This window comes from Pundamilia nyererei, unplaced genomic scaffold, assembly GCF_000239375.1.
Source record: "Pundamilia nyererei isolate P.nyererei 1_Seehausen unplaced genomic scaffold, PunNye1.0 scaffold00059, whole genome shotgun sequence".
NCBI lineage: Eukaryota > Metazoa > Chordata > Actinopteri > Cichliformes > Cichlidae > Pundamilia > Pundamilia nyererei.
The window spans coordinates 1,739,527-1,754,010 of record NW_005187460.1 but is presented as its reverse complement, the minus strand read 5'-3'; the positions used below and the strand labels follow the sequence as shown (position 1 = coordinate 1,754,010).

The window sequence follows — 14,484 nt, the reverse complement described above, 5'->3', positions numbered from 1 at the left end:
TAGGAAAAGAACTATTGCTAACTTTTCGTTAAGTTAAGGCCTGATCCTTCTGAAATTCATAGCCAGTGCTCTGACACGGTGTCATCAATCTTTGAGTACTGAAAAAGCACAGTGTACCCAGAAAAACACATTATATTATATAAATTATTATAAAATGTGTGTGCGCCTAACCTTTGTGCCGGTACGCCTAACTTTTTAAAGTTAGGCGTACCGGTACGCCCATGGCAAAAAAGTTAGTCTAGAGCCCTGAACAAGTATTTCATAGTCACTGTTTATGGGTACTAGGTATGACGTTTTCAATAAAAAATGTGACAACTTTTTTAAGATACACCCTTCCATCCCTGTACTGTTCTCAAATTTATGTGAACTGTTGTGACACAGTGATCACATTTGCCAAAGAAATCCCATTTTTGTTTAGTTTTTTCCACAGAGAACGTTTTGGGGTACTAATATTTCTACCCTCAATATTTATTTAATGGTGGGGACCAAACAGTCTACAGGTGGATTTCCACCACCTCTGGTGTTAATAGAACATTTTTTACTACAAAGTGCAAACAAACATATTTTAATGGACAACCGTATTTCATGACATAAGCTAAGCACACAAAAGTAAGGAAATTTGTGTTTGATCATTTCTTTGTTTTAACTACCGTTGGAAGGCCTGTTTATTTCTGCTTAAATGGTGTAAAATTTGTAAATAAAATGCATTTGTGGGTTGAGCAGCAGAGTTGAGTACTGCTGTTGTGGCTGTGCATCATTCACCCACAAGCTACTGAGGCCCCCGTTTATTAGACAAATAAATTATTAACTCATTCACTGCCAGCCATTGGCAGTGAATGAGTTAAACCCATTGACTCATTCACTGCCATTGACGGCTATAGACGCAGTGAATGAGTTAAATTGCAAACTGTCTTGTTTCTTCAGACTTCAATCATCCAGTCCAGTAAATTAAACCAAACCAAACCATCAATAGCAGAACAAACAGTCTGGCACTGGGAGAAAAGATTTTGTAAGCTTCTCATGAGCGCAACCCATAAACTCAACTCTGCTGCTCAACCCACAAATGCATTTTCCTTGTGGCACTATTTAAGGGAAATAACCAGGCTTTCCAACACTATAAGACTTATTGCCTAAAAGCACTGTTACAACAAAGAAATCATGGAAGATACACACATTTCCTTAGTGTTTGTGCCAAGTTTATTTATACAACATGATTCTGTGAATGTGTATGTATCAGACCTGTGATGCGGGCAGGAGGTTGGAGGTGTGGCGGGCCAGGCAGGGGCACAGGAGACACAGCAAGGGTATAAACCTCAGCTGGGGACTGCATAGAAGGGGTGTCCTCTGCTGGCGGAGTGAAGTCGATCTCATCATCAAAGTGATCTTCAAACTCCTACGTCCACACAAACATATGCCATGTATAAATTTGTTGACGGCATGACAACAAAACAAAAAAAAACCCAAACAAAAAACGCTGACTCTCTTTTAGACTAAATTTACACACAGCCCATTACATTATACATTCACCCACTGTGTTTTCATCAAGTCAAGTCTGCATGAAGGAAATGAAACTCACTTGTGTCTGGCTACCTGCCTGCCAAAACTCTCACCTTGAAGTTGATCTCCCTTTCCTTGCAGCAGGTCACACAGTTCACTAGCACCACCACCAAGGACACAATCACCATCAAAGACACCACCAGGGACAGGTAGATAGAGACAGACAAAGTGTCCCCCGTGCCTTCACCTGAAATGACAAAAACAGAAAGAAAATGTGCTGAATCATTCACATCTATCTCTGGAATTCAAAAATAAATTAGAAGGGAATAAAGAAGAAACATGACAGCTGTGTTAGGTTAGCATAAGTGTGTTTGACAGCAGTACAACACATGAGAAGTGTACCAGTACTTCTAAAGCCACCCACAAAGGTACATTAGAGCTTGACAACAAAAATAAACTGCACAGTGCACTACACTACAACCTCTTCATATCATTACTGTCTTTCTCTTGCAACTCCACTGCAGTGAGAAGAAAAAACAATCTGTACCATTGTGCATGGCATACATTAATGAGTGATTCACCACTTCTCCCAAAATGTTGTGGCAATAAGTGTGACTTCTCAGATGACCTCTATCCCTTATCAGGTATTCAGAGAAGCAGTTGTGGGGGTGTCTGCTGGCCAATCACCAGCTGATAGTGCAGCAGTCGTGACAGCGGGTGTAGATCTGCTCAAGTGAGGATGCTGCTGGCCCAGCAGTTCAAGTGTCAGGGCTGACAGCATCCTCACAACCCACCCACTGTGCTGCTCAGCTGCAGCTCACTCACTATACTAATGCCAAACCACATGAGCCTCAGATTTAGTTAACCAAATTGTACAAGCTGATACTACAGGAGACAAAAGGATGACGGAGGGCACTATATACGGCATGTATGTGCAGGGCTGTGCATTATCAAATTTTAACTGCAATTACAATTTTAGCTCCTACAGATTAATAAAAAAGAAACATCAAGATAAACAGATTATTGAGACTGATTCTGTTTTGTTGTAATGAGATTATTCCACCTTTCAGCAAGTCTAAATTTGTTTAAGTATATTCAAGTGAATTATGAATAAAGAATATGGAAAACTACTTGAATGAAAAGCTATGTTCCTTTAATTTAAAATCTAATAAGCTGTAGTTAACCCGGGCCCTGACTGATCTGGAAATCTGATGACCTGCATGTCTGATTTCGCAAAGTTGATGTCCTTTTCAAGCCAGATGCCCTTCCTTGTACAAATCCAGGGTTGGGCCTGGCAATAAAAGTACACTGGTTTCACCGGTCTGTAAGTTGGATTTCCAATGTCTGTGCATATACATGTTTAAAAAAAAAAGACAAAGCTGACCAAAATAACTTTGATATTTGCCCTGGTTTAGCCTTAACAACAGGCTAGAGAAACTGATGGGAACTCAATCGGTGCCTGTGTACAACCGTACCTCAGCACTACAAAAAAGACACACACCATGTATTGCTATTTACCATTCATAATTATGTATTAGGTGTTTCTCGCCAACCACCTATCACCTATATTTGTCCAACCAACCAATTCTCATTGCTGTTTGTAAGGTTGGACAAGCTGCTAGACAACATAACACCACCTATACTCTTTGTATTTCAAGAACACCTGTATGTTCACTGCATTTCTGCCAAAAGCGCATTCTTTTGTTAGGGTGTGTGTGACTCATACCCACCTTATTTCCGACATGTCACTGCTCATTTCTCACTGTTCCTTTGAATGGTATGACTACTGGTCATTGCATTTCTTGTCTTACTGCCAATGCCAGTGAACAGTCAGAAGACGTTAAAGTCAATCTCTCTCACTTGCAGCTTGAATCATCTTTTATGGATGACAACTTTCAGTTCACACAGAAAGGACTTGCTGAATCAATTTGTTTCATTATGAGGTAACAAATTCACCAAAGTCTAATGCATTTATTTTTATAACTTGAACGTAATCACAGCCACCTACATTATACCTCAATGTGGCCCGTGACAGTTGAGAGCAGTGGGAATTTGTGCGAGACACTTCTTCCTAGCCTCCCGTCAATGTTTATTCAGTGTCCCACTGGTTGCGGCTTGTCAGGTACATTGTGTCTGCTAGAAGGACAGTATACACCTACTGAGTCTCCTTCTGGCTACAAAATTTCTGACAGATGAAATTGGGTGACTAATACATCCAGATGACAAACTCACATCTAGGTGTCTCAGGCTTTCACACCAACATGTGAGTATGATTGCAACACACACCTGAACCGATTTGGAATAAATGAAAAATCAGACTTTAGCTAGCTTATCTACATAGTAAAAAATAATTAGTAGGTACACTGCTTTCAGAACTCTCTCAATTTTCTATAACAGAGATTCAAAAAGATGCTGGAAACATGCATAATGGATATTTGCAGATTCTGCATATATGGAATGTTGTGACATTAACAATCTGTACCCTAAGTATACGCTACATCACAGGTTACAAAAGGTTCATCTGGCTATATCACCCACCCCTACAGACATTTAAACAGCATAGCACCATAGTGAAAGACTTTGGGTGCTATCTGACTTCACTATAGGTCAGTTACCACAGTAAAAACAAATGTAAGTCAAATGAGAAATCCAACATCCAATCCAGCACATTTTCAGGTTCAACATTTAACACTGCATTCCGTTTTAAAATTTGAACTGTAAACATGGGCCCAATTTTGGGAGGAAATTAAGTTGAACAGGTGTCGCAGTTCATGTGCATGTTTAGAATGTCAGAAGATTTCACAAACATGAAATTGTGATCTGCCCTTGCTCCGTCAGCATGGAAACTGTTGTAATTGTTAGCCGTTTTTGACACATCAATTTTATGCTTAGGCAGTATGACACAAGAAATTGAAAATAAATATAACTGTGAATTAAATTCTGGTGTTCTTCCTCAATGAAACACCAAGGGTAATCAACAGAATGATGATTTGAACCACTAACACCTATCAAACTCATCATTTGAGATTATATTTATTTACCAAGAGAAAGGTTTGTTCCTGTTTCTCTGACTGTATAAGTATTTAGTTTGCACATAACTCTCTTGAAAAAACAATCAGAAAAACAAATGTGGGTGCCATATCATTTCTAGGTTGACAGGTTTGCAATTTCAGGTAAAACAGTGGCAGGTAACAAATTATTTTGTTGAAATAAATTTAAGGCAAGAGCTTTGCACATAAGGCTGTACAGTGGTCTAACTATTTAGTAAGTTCTAATTTGAGACGGGGGAGGGGGGGTATATCCACACAGCATACGTAGGCTGTCAGAGAGTAGAGAAGATGGAGCAGCAATCCCTCCAACTCCCTGAGGAATATTAGATATGATACAGGGTGTCAGCCATGATTGAGATTCATTTAATGTCGGCCACAGAACACCAAGCAGTCACTGACAGAAATAGAAAAGATGGCTTAATCTGTTCTCTTTACTTATGATCATAATGAAAGTCCTTCATGCACTCTGCTTCTTTTCACTAATGTCTGAATGCCTAATGTTTTCCCTGCCGGGCAGAAAATACTGAACTACAACCCCAAAACTGGTGCAGGTAAACTGAATTCTGTGGCCTCTTTCACTGAGAACTGTGCACAGTTACAATTTGAATCGCCAGTGACAGATATCACGAAGATCTTTGTAAGTCAATGATAGTTGATGATATATTATGATGCAAATAAATTAGCAACAACAGCAAGGCCACCATTATGAAGTGCTGTTTCTAAAGGATTACTTCCACAAACCTCTGTGCTTAAGACTGCAACAGAGAAACTGTATCCAGTAAAATATTGATGAGAGGAGAAATTAAAGATTAAATAGCTCTGTAGTGTATTGGACCAGTGAATGTAGCTATAAATGGCATGTGTACTCACAGCTGTTAAATGTAAGGGTTCTTTACCTTGCAATTATCATCACCATCAACAGAACAATGAAGAGGGATTGTTAAGTCTTGAACGTCCAACCAGACTGAAACTTTTTAACAATCAAAAATGTTAAGTGAATAAAACAAGAATTAAACATAATATTTCCTTATAAACACATGCAACTCAAACCTGTAAGCAAACTCTATAGGTAATGCCAGAGATAAATGATTCATATTATATAAAACTATAAGCCTTTAAGTCCATTTATGCAATAGCAATGTCAAGATTGATATTCTTATGTGAAAAGCAAATGACCCATTAACAAGGCAAGTAAAGGCAAAAACCTGACCCAGACAATTCTGGCTGAGGACTCCGTGCTAAAAAGGCATGGTTTTAAAAAGGTGAACAGATGCACATCACTGCATGGTTTAGGCCAACATCCCTAAAAATTATATGAATCCACCAAATGCATTTTTGTGCTGTTACTGTGTCAGCCTTCAAACCAGTCATCCGTACTGCCCCCCAGATGAGAATCTTGTACTGAGACAGAGTGTTTTCTTACTGGGGTTTTCCACAATGCCAAAGCAAATATGTTTCAGAGGGAAATCAAAGTAGCTTTGCCCTATATTTACTTTTCTCAAACCACACAGCAAGCTATTACTATACTAATCTGGATCTAAAAATAAGGCAATCCAGTTCTTAAGGGTTTTATAATATTCTCTAGACCAGCAATGACCTCTAACAACTTTAAAGCAAAACCAAGCTAATGATAAGCTTGGACTTAACAGCCCTGTTTCAGTCGGCACTAAATTATGTCACATCTGGCTATTTTTCAGCCAATGCCCCTTTCTATTTAAATTACAGCAATTAAAATGAGTAGTGGGATAAATCATTGGAACAAATGGCTTTAATAACTCCAAAGCTCACACCAATCCTGTGAAAAACATTCAGCTGTAATTGCAGGCAGCTTTTTGACACATACCCACTACCTGGTTCAGCAAAACAACAGGGTTCCAGGCAGTGCAGGGCTCCCAGAGAGGCTACAGCAGCAGCCAGATACAAAAAAACAGGAGCTGGGTCACGGCAGCGCTACATGGGATCAGTTCTCCTCCATTAGGCTTTATTTGAGTCATAGGTTCATATTATGACTTGGCAGGCCCCACCAAATGACTCAACTGGTTTTTGGGACCAATACAGCAGGGAGCTGCCACCTCCTATTTCAGTTAAACTGCATATTTCAGCAGGCATTCAGGGAGAGGAGGAGTTGACCCATTTTTTACAGATTTCACCCACCGACCGGTGTGCACAACAGTGGATGTCTACTTTTAGTTACACACAAAATGGCAAATGGCACTGTGGCTAAAAGCTTTGGGTTAGTTTAAGGTTCTTCAGTCTGAGAATATCATGAATCAAACGAAAAAACAGAGGCACCTAAAATAGGCTAATACTTATCTCTGTCTGGTTAGGGACAAAACTAAATTTGATTTCCACAATTTAGAAAATAAACAACTGCTAAAGGATAAACTTGCTTATTACAAGCATCTCCAACAGTCCAACAGTCTGTAGTGGTAGTCACTGAGCAGAGTAGTGAAAGGTTAATGACTTGTAGACTAATCAAACAAATATCACCTGGCTATGCCCTACAATTTAAACATTGACATTTTGGTTAAAGCTTAACAACCTATTTTTACCCCTGTTTGTCATGTGTAAACGGAATATCCCTTGCAGATTGGCAAGCCCAAGTCATATTCATAAGAATAATCTCATTAACAATCTGAAACTTAAAGTCAAAACTTTGAAAATCAAATAATCAAGAATTATTATATCATGTGTACACACAGATATAAGTAGACTAGGAAAATGGACCAAAGGACAGGTTGCTGTGTAATAAAATAATAAAAATATGGACTATATTTCATCTTACACTGTACTTTCCTGTGCTATTCGTTATGATTAAGCAAACAACGCTGTTGCTAATCATTAACTTGTAGTGATAAGACTGGAATCTGTTATAGTTACACATTACCAGCGAGTGTTGGTAATGTGCTAGGAAACATGTTGTCAAAGGAGCTTGCAAAGAAAAGCGTCTGGACTTCTTTAAGTTGCTTGAAGACGTTTCACCTCTCATCCGAGAAGCTTCTTCAGTTGAAGAAGCTTCTTGGATGAGAGGTGAAACGTCTTCAAGCAACTTAAAGAAGTCCAGACGCTTTTCTTTGCAAGCTCCTTTGACTACGATGACCTGGATGACTGAGAACCTTCACAGACATAGGAAACATGTTATACCAATACGAGCCAAGGAAACTCTGGATTCTGCAAAACATAGAAACTACTGTCTTGTCACCAAGTAGCTTTGTGGCAAAAGTATTACAGCTACTGCTGATTTCCATTTTTTTTTTTTTTTTTTTTGGGGGGGGGGGGGGGTGCATTTCTCACATTAACATGTGTCAGATCAAATTTTAATTTTAGACAAAGATGACCTTAGCTAATTCAAAATACAGTTTTTAAATTATGATTTTTTTTTGTTATTAAGGCAATAAAACTATCCAGGTTTACTTGGCCCTATGTGAAAAGAAAAAAAACATATCTGTGACTAACCACATTTTTTTCTTCAGATAGCCAAGTTCAATTTCATTAGCCACACCCAGGCCTGATTACTGCCAGACCTGTTGAATGAAATCACTTAAACAAAACCTGTCTGACAACATGAAGTAGGTTAAAAGATCTCAAAATGTAACACATCAAGCAAAGATCTAAAGAACCTCAACAACAGATGAGACACAAAACACTGACATTTATCAGGAAGGGCTAGAAAGCCATTTCTAATGTTTTGGACTCCAGTGAACTATGGTGAGAGCCATTATCCACAAATGGAAAACTTGGAATGGTGGTGAACCTTTTGATGAGTGTCCAGCCTACCAAAATTAGTGCAAGAGCGCATCAACGACTCATCCAGTAGGTTACAAAAAAACCTAGAACAACATCTAAAAAAGTGCAGGCTTCACTTGGCTCAGCTAAGGTTCGAGTTCATGATTCAACAATAAGAAAGAGAATGGGCACAAATGGCATGCATGAAAGAGTTCTGAGGCAAAAACCATTACTGACCAAAAATAAAACAAAAGATTATTTCACATTTGCCAAAAAGAAGGTGATGTTTTTGAAAATTTTGCATCCTGTAACATCTGGTGTAAATCAAACACAGCATTTCATAAAAAGAACATTATACTAAGACTCAAACATGGTGGTTGTAGTGTGATGGTCTAGGGCTGGTTTGCTGTTTCAGGGCAGCTTGCTGTGATTGATGCAAGCATGAATTTGGCCTACAATATGTGCCCTGAAGCTCAAGCACACTTTAGACGGGACAAAGACCTCAAACACATCAGCAAGTCCACCTCTGAATAGTTCAAGAAAAAAAAAGGAGGTGGTAGGATGGTTTTGGAGTAACCTATTTAAAGTCCAGATTTAAAACTGATTGAGAGCCATTTGCATGACCTTAAACAGGCTGTTCATGCTCAAAGACCCTCTAATGTAGCTGAATTAAAACAATTTAGCAAAGAGTGGGCCAAATTTCCACAACAATGCTAAAAACTCATTGCCAGTTAATTAATTTTCTGCTGCCAAAAGTGACACAGACAGTTATAAGGTTTGGGGGACAATTAGTTTTTCACATAGCTCCTTGTAGGTTAGGTAAACTTTTCCCTTAATAAATGAAAAACCAAATTTAACAATTGCAAAATATTTTCTATTTATTTCAGTTATTTTATTTGGTGACCTGAAACATTTAAGTGTGAAAAATATGCAAAAAGAAAAAACAAATCAGGAAGGGAGCAAATATTTTTTTCATAGCACTGTAACGTTTAATGACTGCTCAAAGTATTATGGAATCTTGAATATTCCATCTCAACTGATTATTTAAGAAGATGAATGTTTCACATTTGTATTTCTTTGGTGATTTGTGACTGTGCAAATATGAAATAGTCACATTAGTAACCTAATAACACAGTTTTCTTCCGTTTTTACAGCTGTGTCCTGAACAGGAGACTCTCTTAATTACTACATTAAGTGTTTTTAATTTTTTAATAAGATAGCAACTTTTCTTCAAAGAACACATACAATTCATGAGGCCCCAAACATAACAGGACTCTTTATTTGGGTGAAATATTACACTGTAGTCATCGAAGCAAGTTAATCAAGGTTCACTTTAGAACCAGAAACATTATTTCCATGCGGGTAGGCCACCATCCACCTTGTTGTGCCTTAAACTTGTTTACATCAACACCTAGACCAATCCCAGTAAAAGGTTAACATCTATGTACCAGGAAGCAACAACACACACATCACTGGTTTCTGCTGTTAAATATTAATCAGAAATAAACCTGCAGCAATAAATTAGTGTTTTTCCGAGAATAGTTAAAGGAAACGTCTGTGTTGATCACTGTGCCATTTGGCCGAGTCGTGACAATGACCTGCAGTTATTCATCATTATTATACAAACTACGGAAAGACCAGAACCGATATTCTGATAACTCTGTGATCAACCAAACAAACAAGTATGACAACCCGTCCATTGAAAACACTCCTGTCTGGATAACCGGAAATACAGTTCAAGCTAGTGTGTTGTTAGCTTTTAGCTTCGTATTAGCACCAGCTACCAATTTCAGCAAAACATCCTCTCATGTGGACAAACACAACACACTTTACCTGTGAATCGGTTGCCTTACCTGATTTCTGACCATACTGAAGAGGGGCGCCTTCAGACAGTCCCAAAGCCGATAGAAAAATCCCAAAGCTCAGCAACAAAACATATACACGGCGGTTCTCCATCCTTATAGCTTAGCTAACAAAATGTTAGCTACGTGAAATCAAATAAATGGCTGATTTAAAAAAAAAGGCTTAAGTGTTTTAAACATTGAATAGCAGCTTCGCGTTAGTCTAGGCTACATAAACGAGCACATTCTGTCTGTTTTTTGCGTCTGGCTATTCGCCAGCTAACTAGCTTTAGCTATCGATGCTAAGAGTTTCAGCTGACGACAGCAAACGCCGCTACCACACGCAGTGGTCGGGTATCCATGGAGACAGAGGGGGCGGTCACCTTTCGCGGCCTCTCATATTTAGTGTCTGTACTTTAGTGTTGTCTAAATGAACACAACAATGGGAATTTCAATCGTTATAGTCCCTGATTATCATGAAGAACCTCTCCTCCAAAGCGCCATGTTCCTGTACACCGTGACGTCACTGAAAGTGGGCCGTGAAACTTCAAGGAATTGACAGCAGCCTAAACCAATTACAAGGGACAATTCCGTCGCGTTGAACTCCCACAGCCAATCGGGTTCGAGCTTTATTCTCAGTCAGTTAAATCCAGTGAATTGTATCAAAGCTGAAGAAAGCTTTCTGCATTCAGTCAGTCGCCAACCATGTGAGGCACGTAAAAGTGGTTATGAAAGAAGACCTCTCTATATAAAATGTTTATATCTGTGTTTACGGCAAGCTATAAACTACAAAAATTTATGAATGTATTTGATGAGTGATGCTACCTTTAGGACCTTTATTATGGGTATGTGTGGTTTTATTCGTTGTTTTTGTTTTATTGTGAGTATGAATTTCATATAAATATGGCTCGTTGTTAGATTTACATGGAAAACCAAACATAGAAATAGCCTAAAAAAAATCTGTCCCCAAAACGGCATCAAGACTAAATGCATGTAGATATTGCTGTAAACCTGTAATTCCTATGTAATCCATAGGATGGGTTATATATGTTATTTTGCGTATTACTTGGAATACTGGTATGAAATTATTTGTAATACAATCTCGCCTGTATTTTAATTCATTTTTTTTATTCAGCATGTTGTGCTCAAGAACGCATAAAAATCACATGCTCTGTTAAGACTGACTTCATTGCATGTTTTAAAACTTGCCACATAGGTGTAATAAAATCAAGGACAACTACCATTTTCACTTGAGTGTACCTGATTGTATAATCCTTATTAATTTCCCTACAAATGTACTACAATACTACAGCACCAACATAGCAACTGTGGTAGTAAAATAGATAAATTGCAGAAAAATGCATGTTTATGAGGATCAGATGTGTTGGGATGTGAATATGTTCTTACTGTGTTTTGGTCATGGATGCAAGTTCACAAAACAGTATGAATGGGGAAATTATCTGCTCTGATTAACTGATGAAGGGGGAGGAGGCAGTCGGTGGCGTGAAGGAAATCTCCCTTGGTTTGAGGACAGATACGTCAGGTTGCTTCTTGCACTCAGGATCACGAAGCTGTAAGAGAGTGTTGGTGGCTTACAAGCACAAAGCAAGAGCAACGGAGATCTCCAAACCTCACCCGAAGCACGGTGAGTACCACTTTTTCTGCAAATTCAAGTGCAGTTTTTCTGCAAATTCTTTGTGCGCTGATAGCTGTGTGTCACTGTTTTGTGAATCTTTAGTCCTCTAGCTTTAAGAGAGGGGGATATAAATGTTTAAATGTAGGAAGACAAAAAAAATAAAATGTTCGGACCTATTTGTGATTACCTTTTCAGTTACCTGCAACTTCCTTTGTGGAAAAATGAATGTGTTTAACATTAGAAAACCATAATCCAATTCACATACGATGCTAAAATGATACCACACAATGAACATTTTTCCTACTGTGGAGCCTATGCTGTTTATAGCTATAATAATTTTACTTTATTGTTAAAATGGTACAGCCCTGCTGATAAAAGGTCCCACTCAGCTCTCTTTTTGACTGTGCTGATCAGAAAAATGCCCACGTAGGTGATGATAATGCTTAACCTATCCACAAGTCCTGCTTTTCTTTGACAGTTGCAGCTATCTGGCAGCAGAAAACGCCCTCAGCAGTTCAATTTAGTGTCACTTTGCATTTCTTCCATGCATGTGTATGTGTATCCCTCAGGCAGCCACAGAGGACCATGGCATTTGCAGGGATGTTGAGCGACGAGGACATACAGGCTGCAGTCCAGGCTTGTCAAGGTGAGTCAGACAGCGCACACTAAAACTTACATCCAAGAAAAATACACACTTTGCAAGCATCTAATTGTGAACATAAGAACACGTACTTTACAGCAAGGGAATATAGGTCCATTCACATATACACAGCACACACAGAGGTGCTTATTAAACCCACTCCCACAGGGCATACCTGTATCATGTGATTTTCACAGTGGGGACAGGGTACCTGCAGGTAACCAGGCAGCCATGTGGCAGGAGAGTAGTTTCCAAAGTGGTTGTGTTGAGCATTAACACATAGAACACCAAATCACACAAGCTGTAAAGTCCTCACATCCAAAATTACTTAAATATTTATCTCTAGAAATTATGTCCTCATGACGAGGCAGACAAAGCTCGACTGATCTGATGAAAATCAAATGTCAGTGCTTTCATACCCTTAATTCAACCAAACCCGCCTGTTAGTAATGTTTTAGGCAAAATAGCATTAAGAAGATTTTTGTTTTATTAATCAGAAGTTTTAAACTCCACTGCAGTGTGTGCAAGTCTTTTTCAGAAAAGTCCTTTGAAATTATTTGAAGGTAGCTTGTACCAGAAGAATTCCACTATGACTGTAAATAAAAGGCTTTTAACATTTGCATTAGACCTATGGGCCATATTCATTGTGCTTTGCCTGCTTTAATGGCATAATGACATAGCCTGTAATGGTATAAGATGGTGATGTGCCACAGGGTGTATATTGGTAAATGTCATTGGTTGAAGAATGAAAGTCATCTGAGCGAATGAGTTAATGCGACATGTCTATTCAGTCTCCCGTCGTTCTTTCTTTCTTTCTTGTCATTGTGTGATTGACCTCTTATTCCCATGTGTCTGTTTCTCTTCCTCTCTCAACTATGTGTGTTTGGTGTGTGTGTCTGTGTGTGTGTACGTGGTCCAACGTAGCTCCAGGCACATTCAACTTCAAGTCATTCTTTGAACAAGTTGGACTGACTGGCTTATCTGAAGCAGACAGGAGAAAAGTGTTTACAGTCCTGGACCAAGACAAGAGTGGATACATCGAAGAGGAGGAGCTCAAGTAAGGATGGAGTGCATGTGTGTGTACGTGTGTGTGTGTGTGGCTGAAAGACTTGAGCAGGAGCACATGGTGGTACAGATGGAGTGTGTGTGTGTTTGTTTGTGCATGTGTGTTACATCTGCAGTTTGTCGTAACTGTCCCTCATGATGGGCCTCAGGCAGAGGTCACTGTATGAATGGAGCAGCCTTTCCGCTTTGCATGAATTGACTGATACATGAATTGAGTGAGTGAGGAGGACAGGGACAACTGAAAAAGGCTTAGAGGTGAAGAAAAGGCATCAGCAGAGATACAGTCTGAACTTACTGCTTCTATGTTTTGTTTTGTTTTTTTATGTCTACCCTTCAGACTATTTCTCCAGAATTTCTCTCCGGGGGCCAGAGAGCTGACTGTGGCTGAAACCAAAGCTCTGATGGCGTCTGGGGATAAAGACGGTGATGGCAAGATTGGAATAGAAGGTGAGTGTTTGTAAAAACATCTAGAAGAGCTGTTAGCAGATGTGAAATCAGAGCAATTTGTGCTGAGGAGCTGTCCACCACTTAGTGCTGAAATTCTAGTCTTTAAAAAAAAACTGATGCAAATAAACTTCTGCTCTCCAACAAGTAAAAAAAAAAAAGAAAACAAAAGATTTCTTGTTTGTTGAGTCATCTTGCTTAACTGTAATGCTGCATGACAACCACAATTCAACTTTTGGCTGTCTCTGTTTTTCCCTCACACAGAGTTCTGTGATCTCCTGAAGTAAAGAGAAACTACATACACATACGACCGAGGCTGTCTACCCTTGTTCTGAATAATGGATTTGCAATGGAGATCTTGACTTTCTGGATTGTTTCATGCAAAGACCAAAAACCTCACAAAATCTGTACCTGCCTGCTGCTCTCCCTGTTCATGTGATGCAACGTGTATAAGATGTTTAGTAGACAGATGACCAAAGTTGGATGTTAAACATGTTTGTGTTTAATCAATCAGGTACCTTGAATCAATAAATGTAGACAATTAAAGAAGTAAACTTACTCTTTGCTTGTCTTTTTATATATATA

The 14,484-nt window shown here is 38.9% G+C and overlaps 2 protein-coding genes across 2 annotated transcripts in view; one reads left to right on the top strand and one right to left on the bottom strand.

Annotated features, from left to right (window-relative positions):
* Positions 1-10,640, bottom strand: part of lmtk2 (lemur tyrosine kinase 2) — a 28,543-nt gene extending 17,903 nt beyond the window's left edge. The window contains exons 1-3 of the mRNA XM_005734595.1: positions 10,127-10,640; positions 1,611-1,744; positions 1,240-1,393 (exon numbers count right to left, since the gene is read on the bottom strand). Coding sequence (XP_005734652.1) covers positions 1,240-1,393; positions 1,611-1,744; positions 10,127-10,229 — 391 coding nt within the window. The 5' untranslated portion in view covers positions 10,230-10,640. The remainder of the gene's footprint in view (positions 1-1,239; positions 1,394-1,610; positions 1,745-10,126) is intronic.
* Positions 10,641-10,673: 33 nt separating this feature from the next.
* On the top strand, positions 10,674-14,445 carry pvalb5 (parvalbumin 5). Its single transcript, XM_005734596.1, has 6 exons — positions 10,674-10,734; positions 11,597-11,759; positions 12,320-12,396; positions 13,315-13,447; positions 13,793-13,902; positions 14,164-14,445. The coding sequence occupies exons 3-6, from the start codon at positions 12,336-12,338 to the stop codon at positions 14,184-14,186; spliced, it is 327 nt and encodes a 108-aa protein (XP_005734653.1). The 5' UTR covers positions 10,674-10,734; positions 11,597-11,759; positions 12,320-12,335; the 3' UTR covers positions 14,187-14,445.
* Positions 14,446-14,484: the final 39 nt, after the last annotated feature.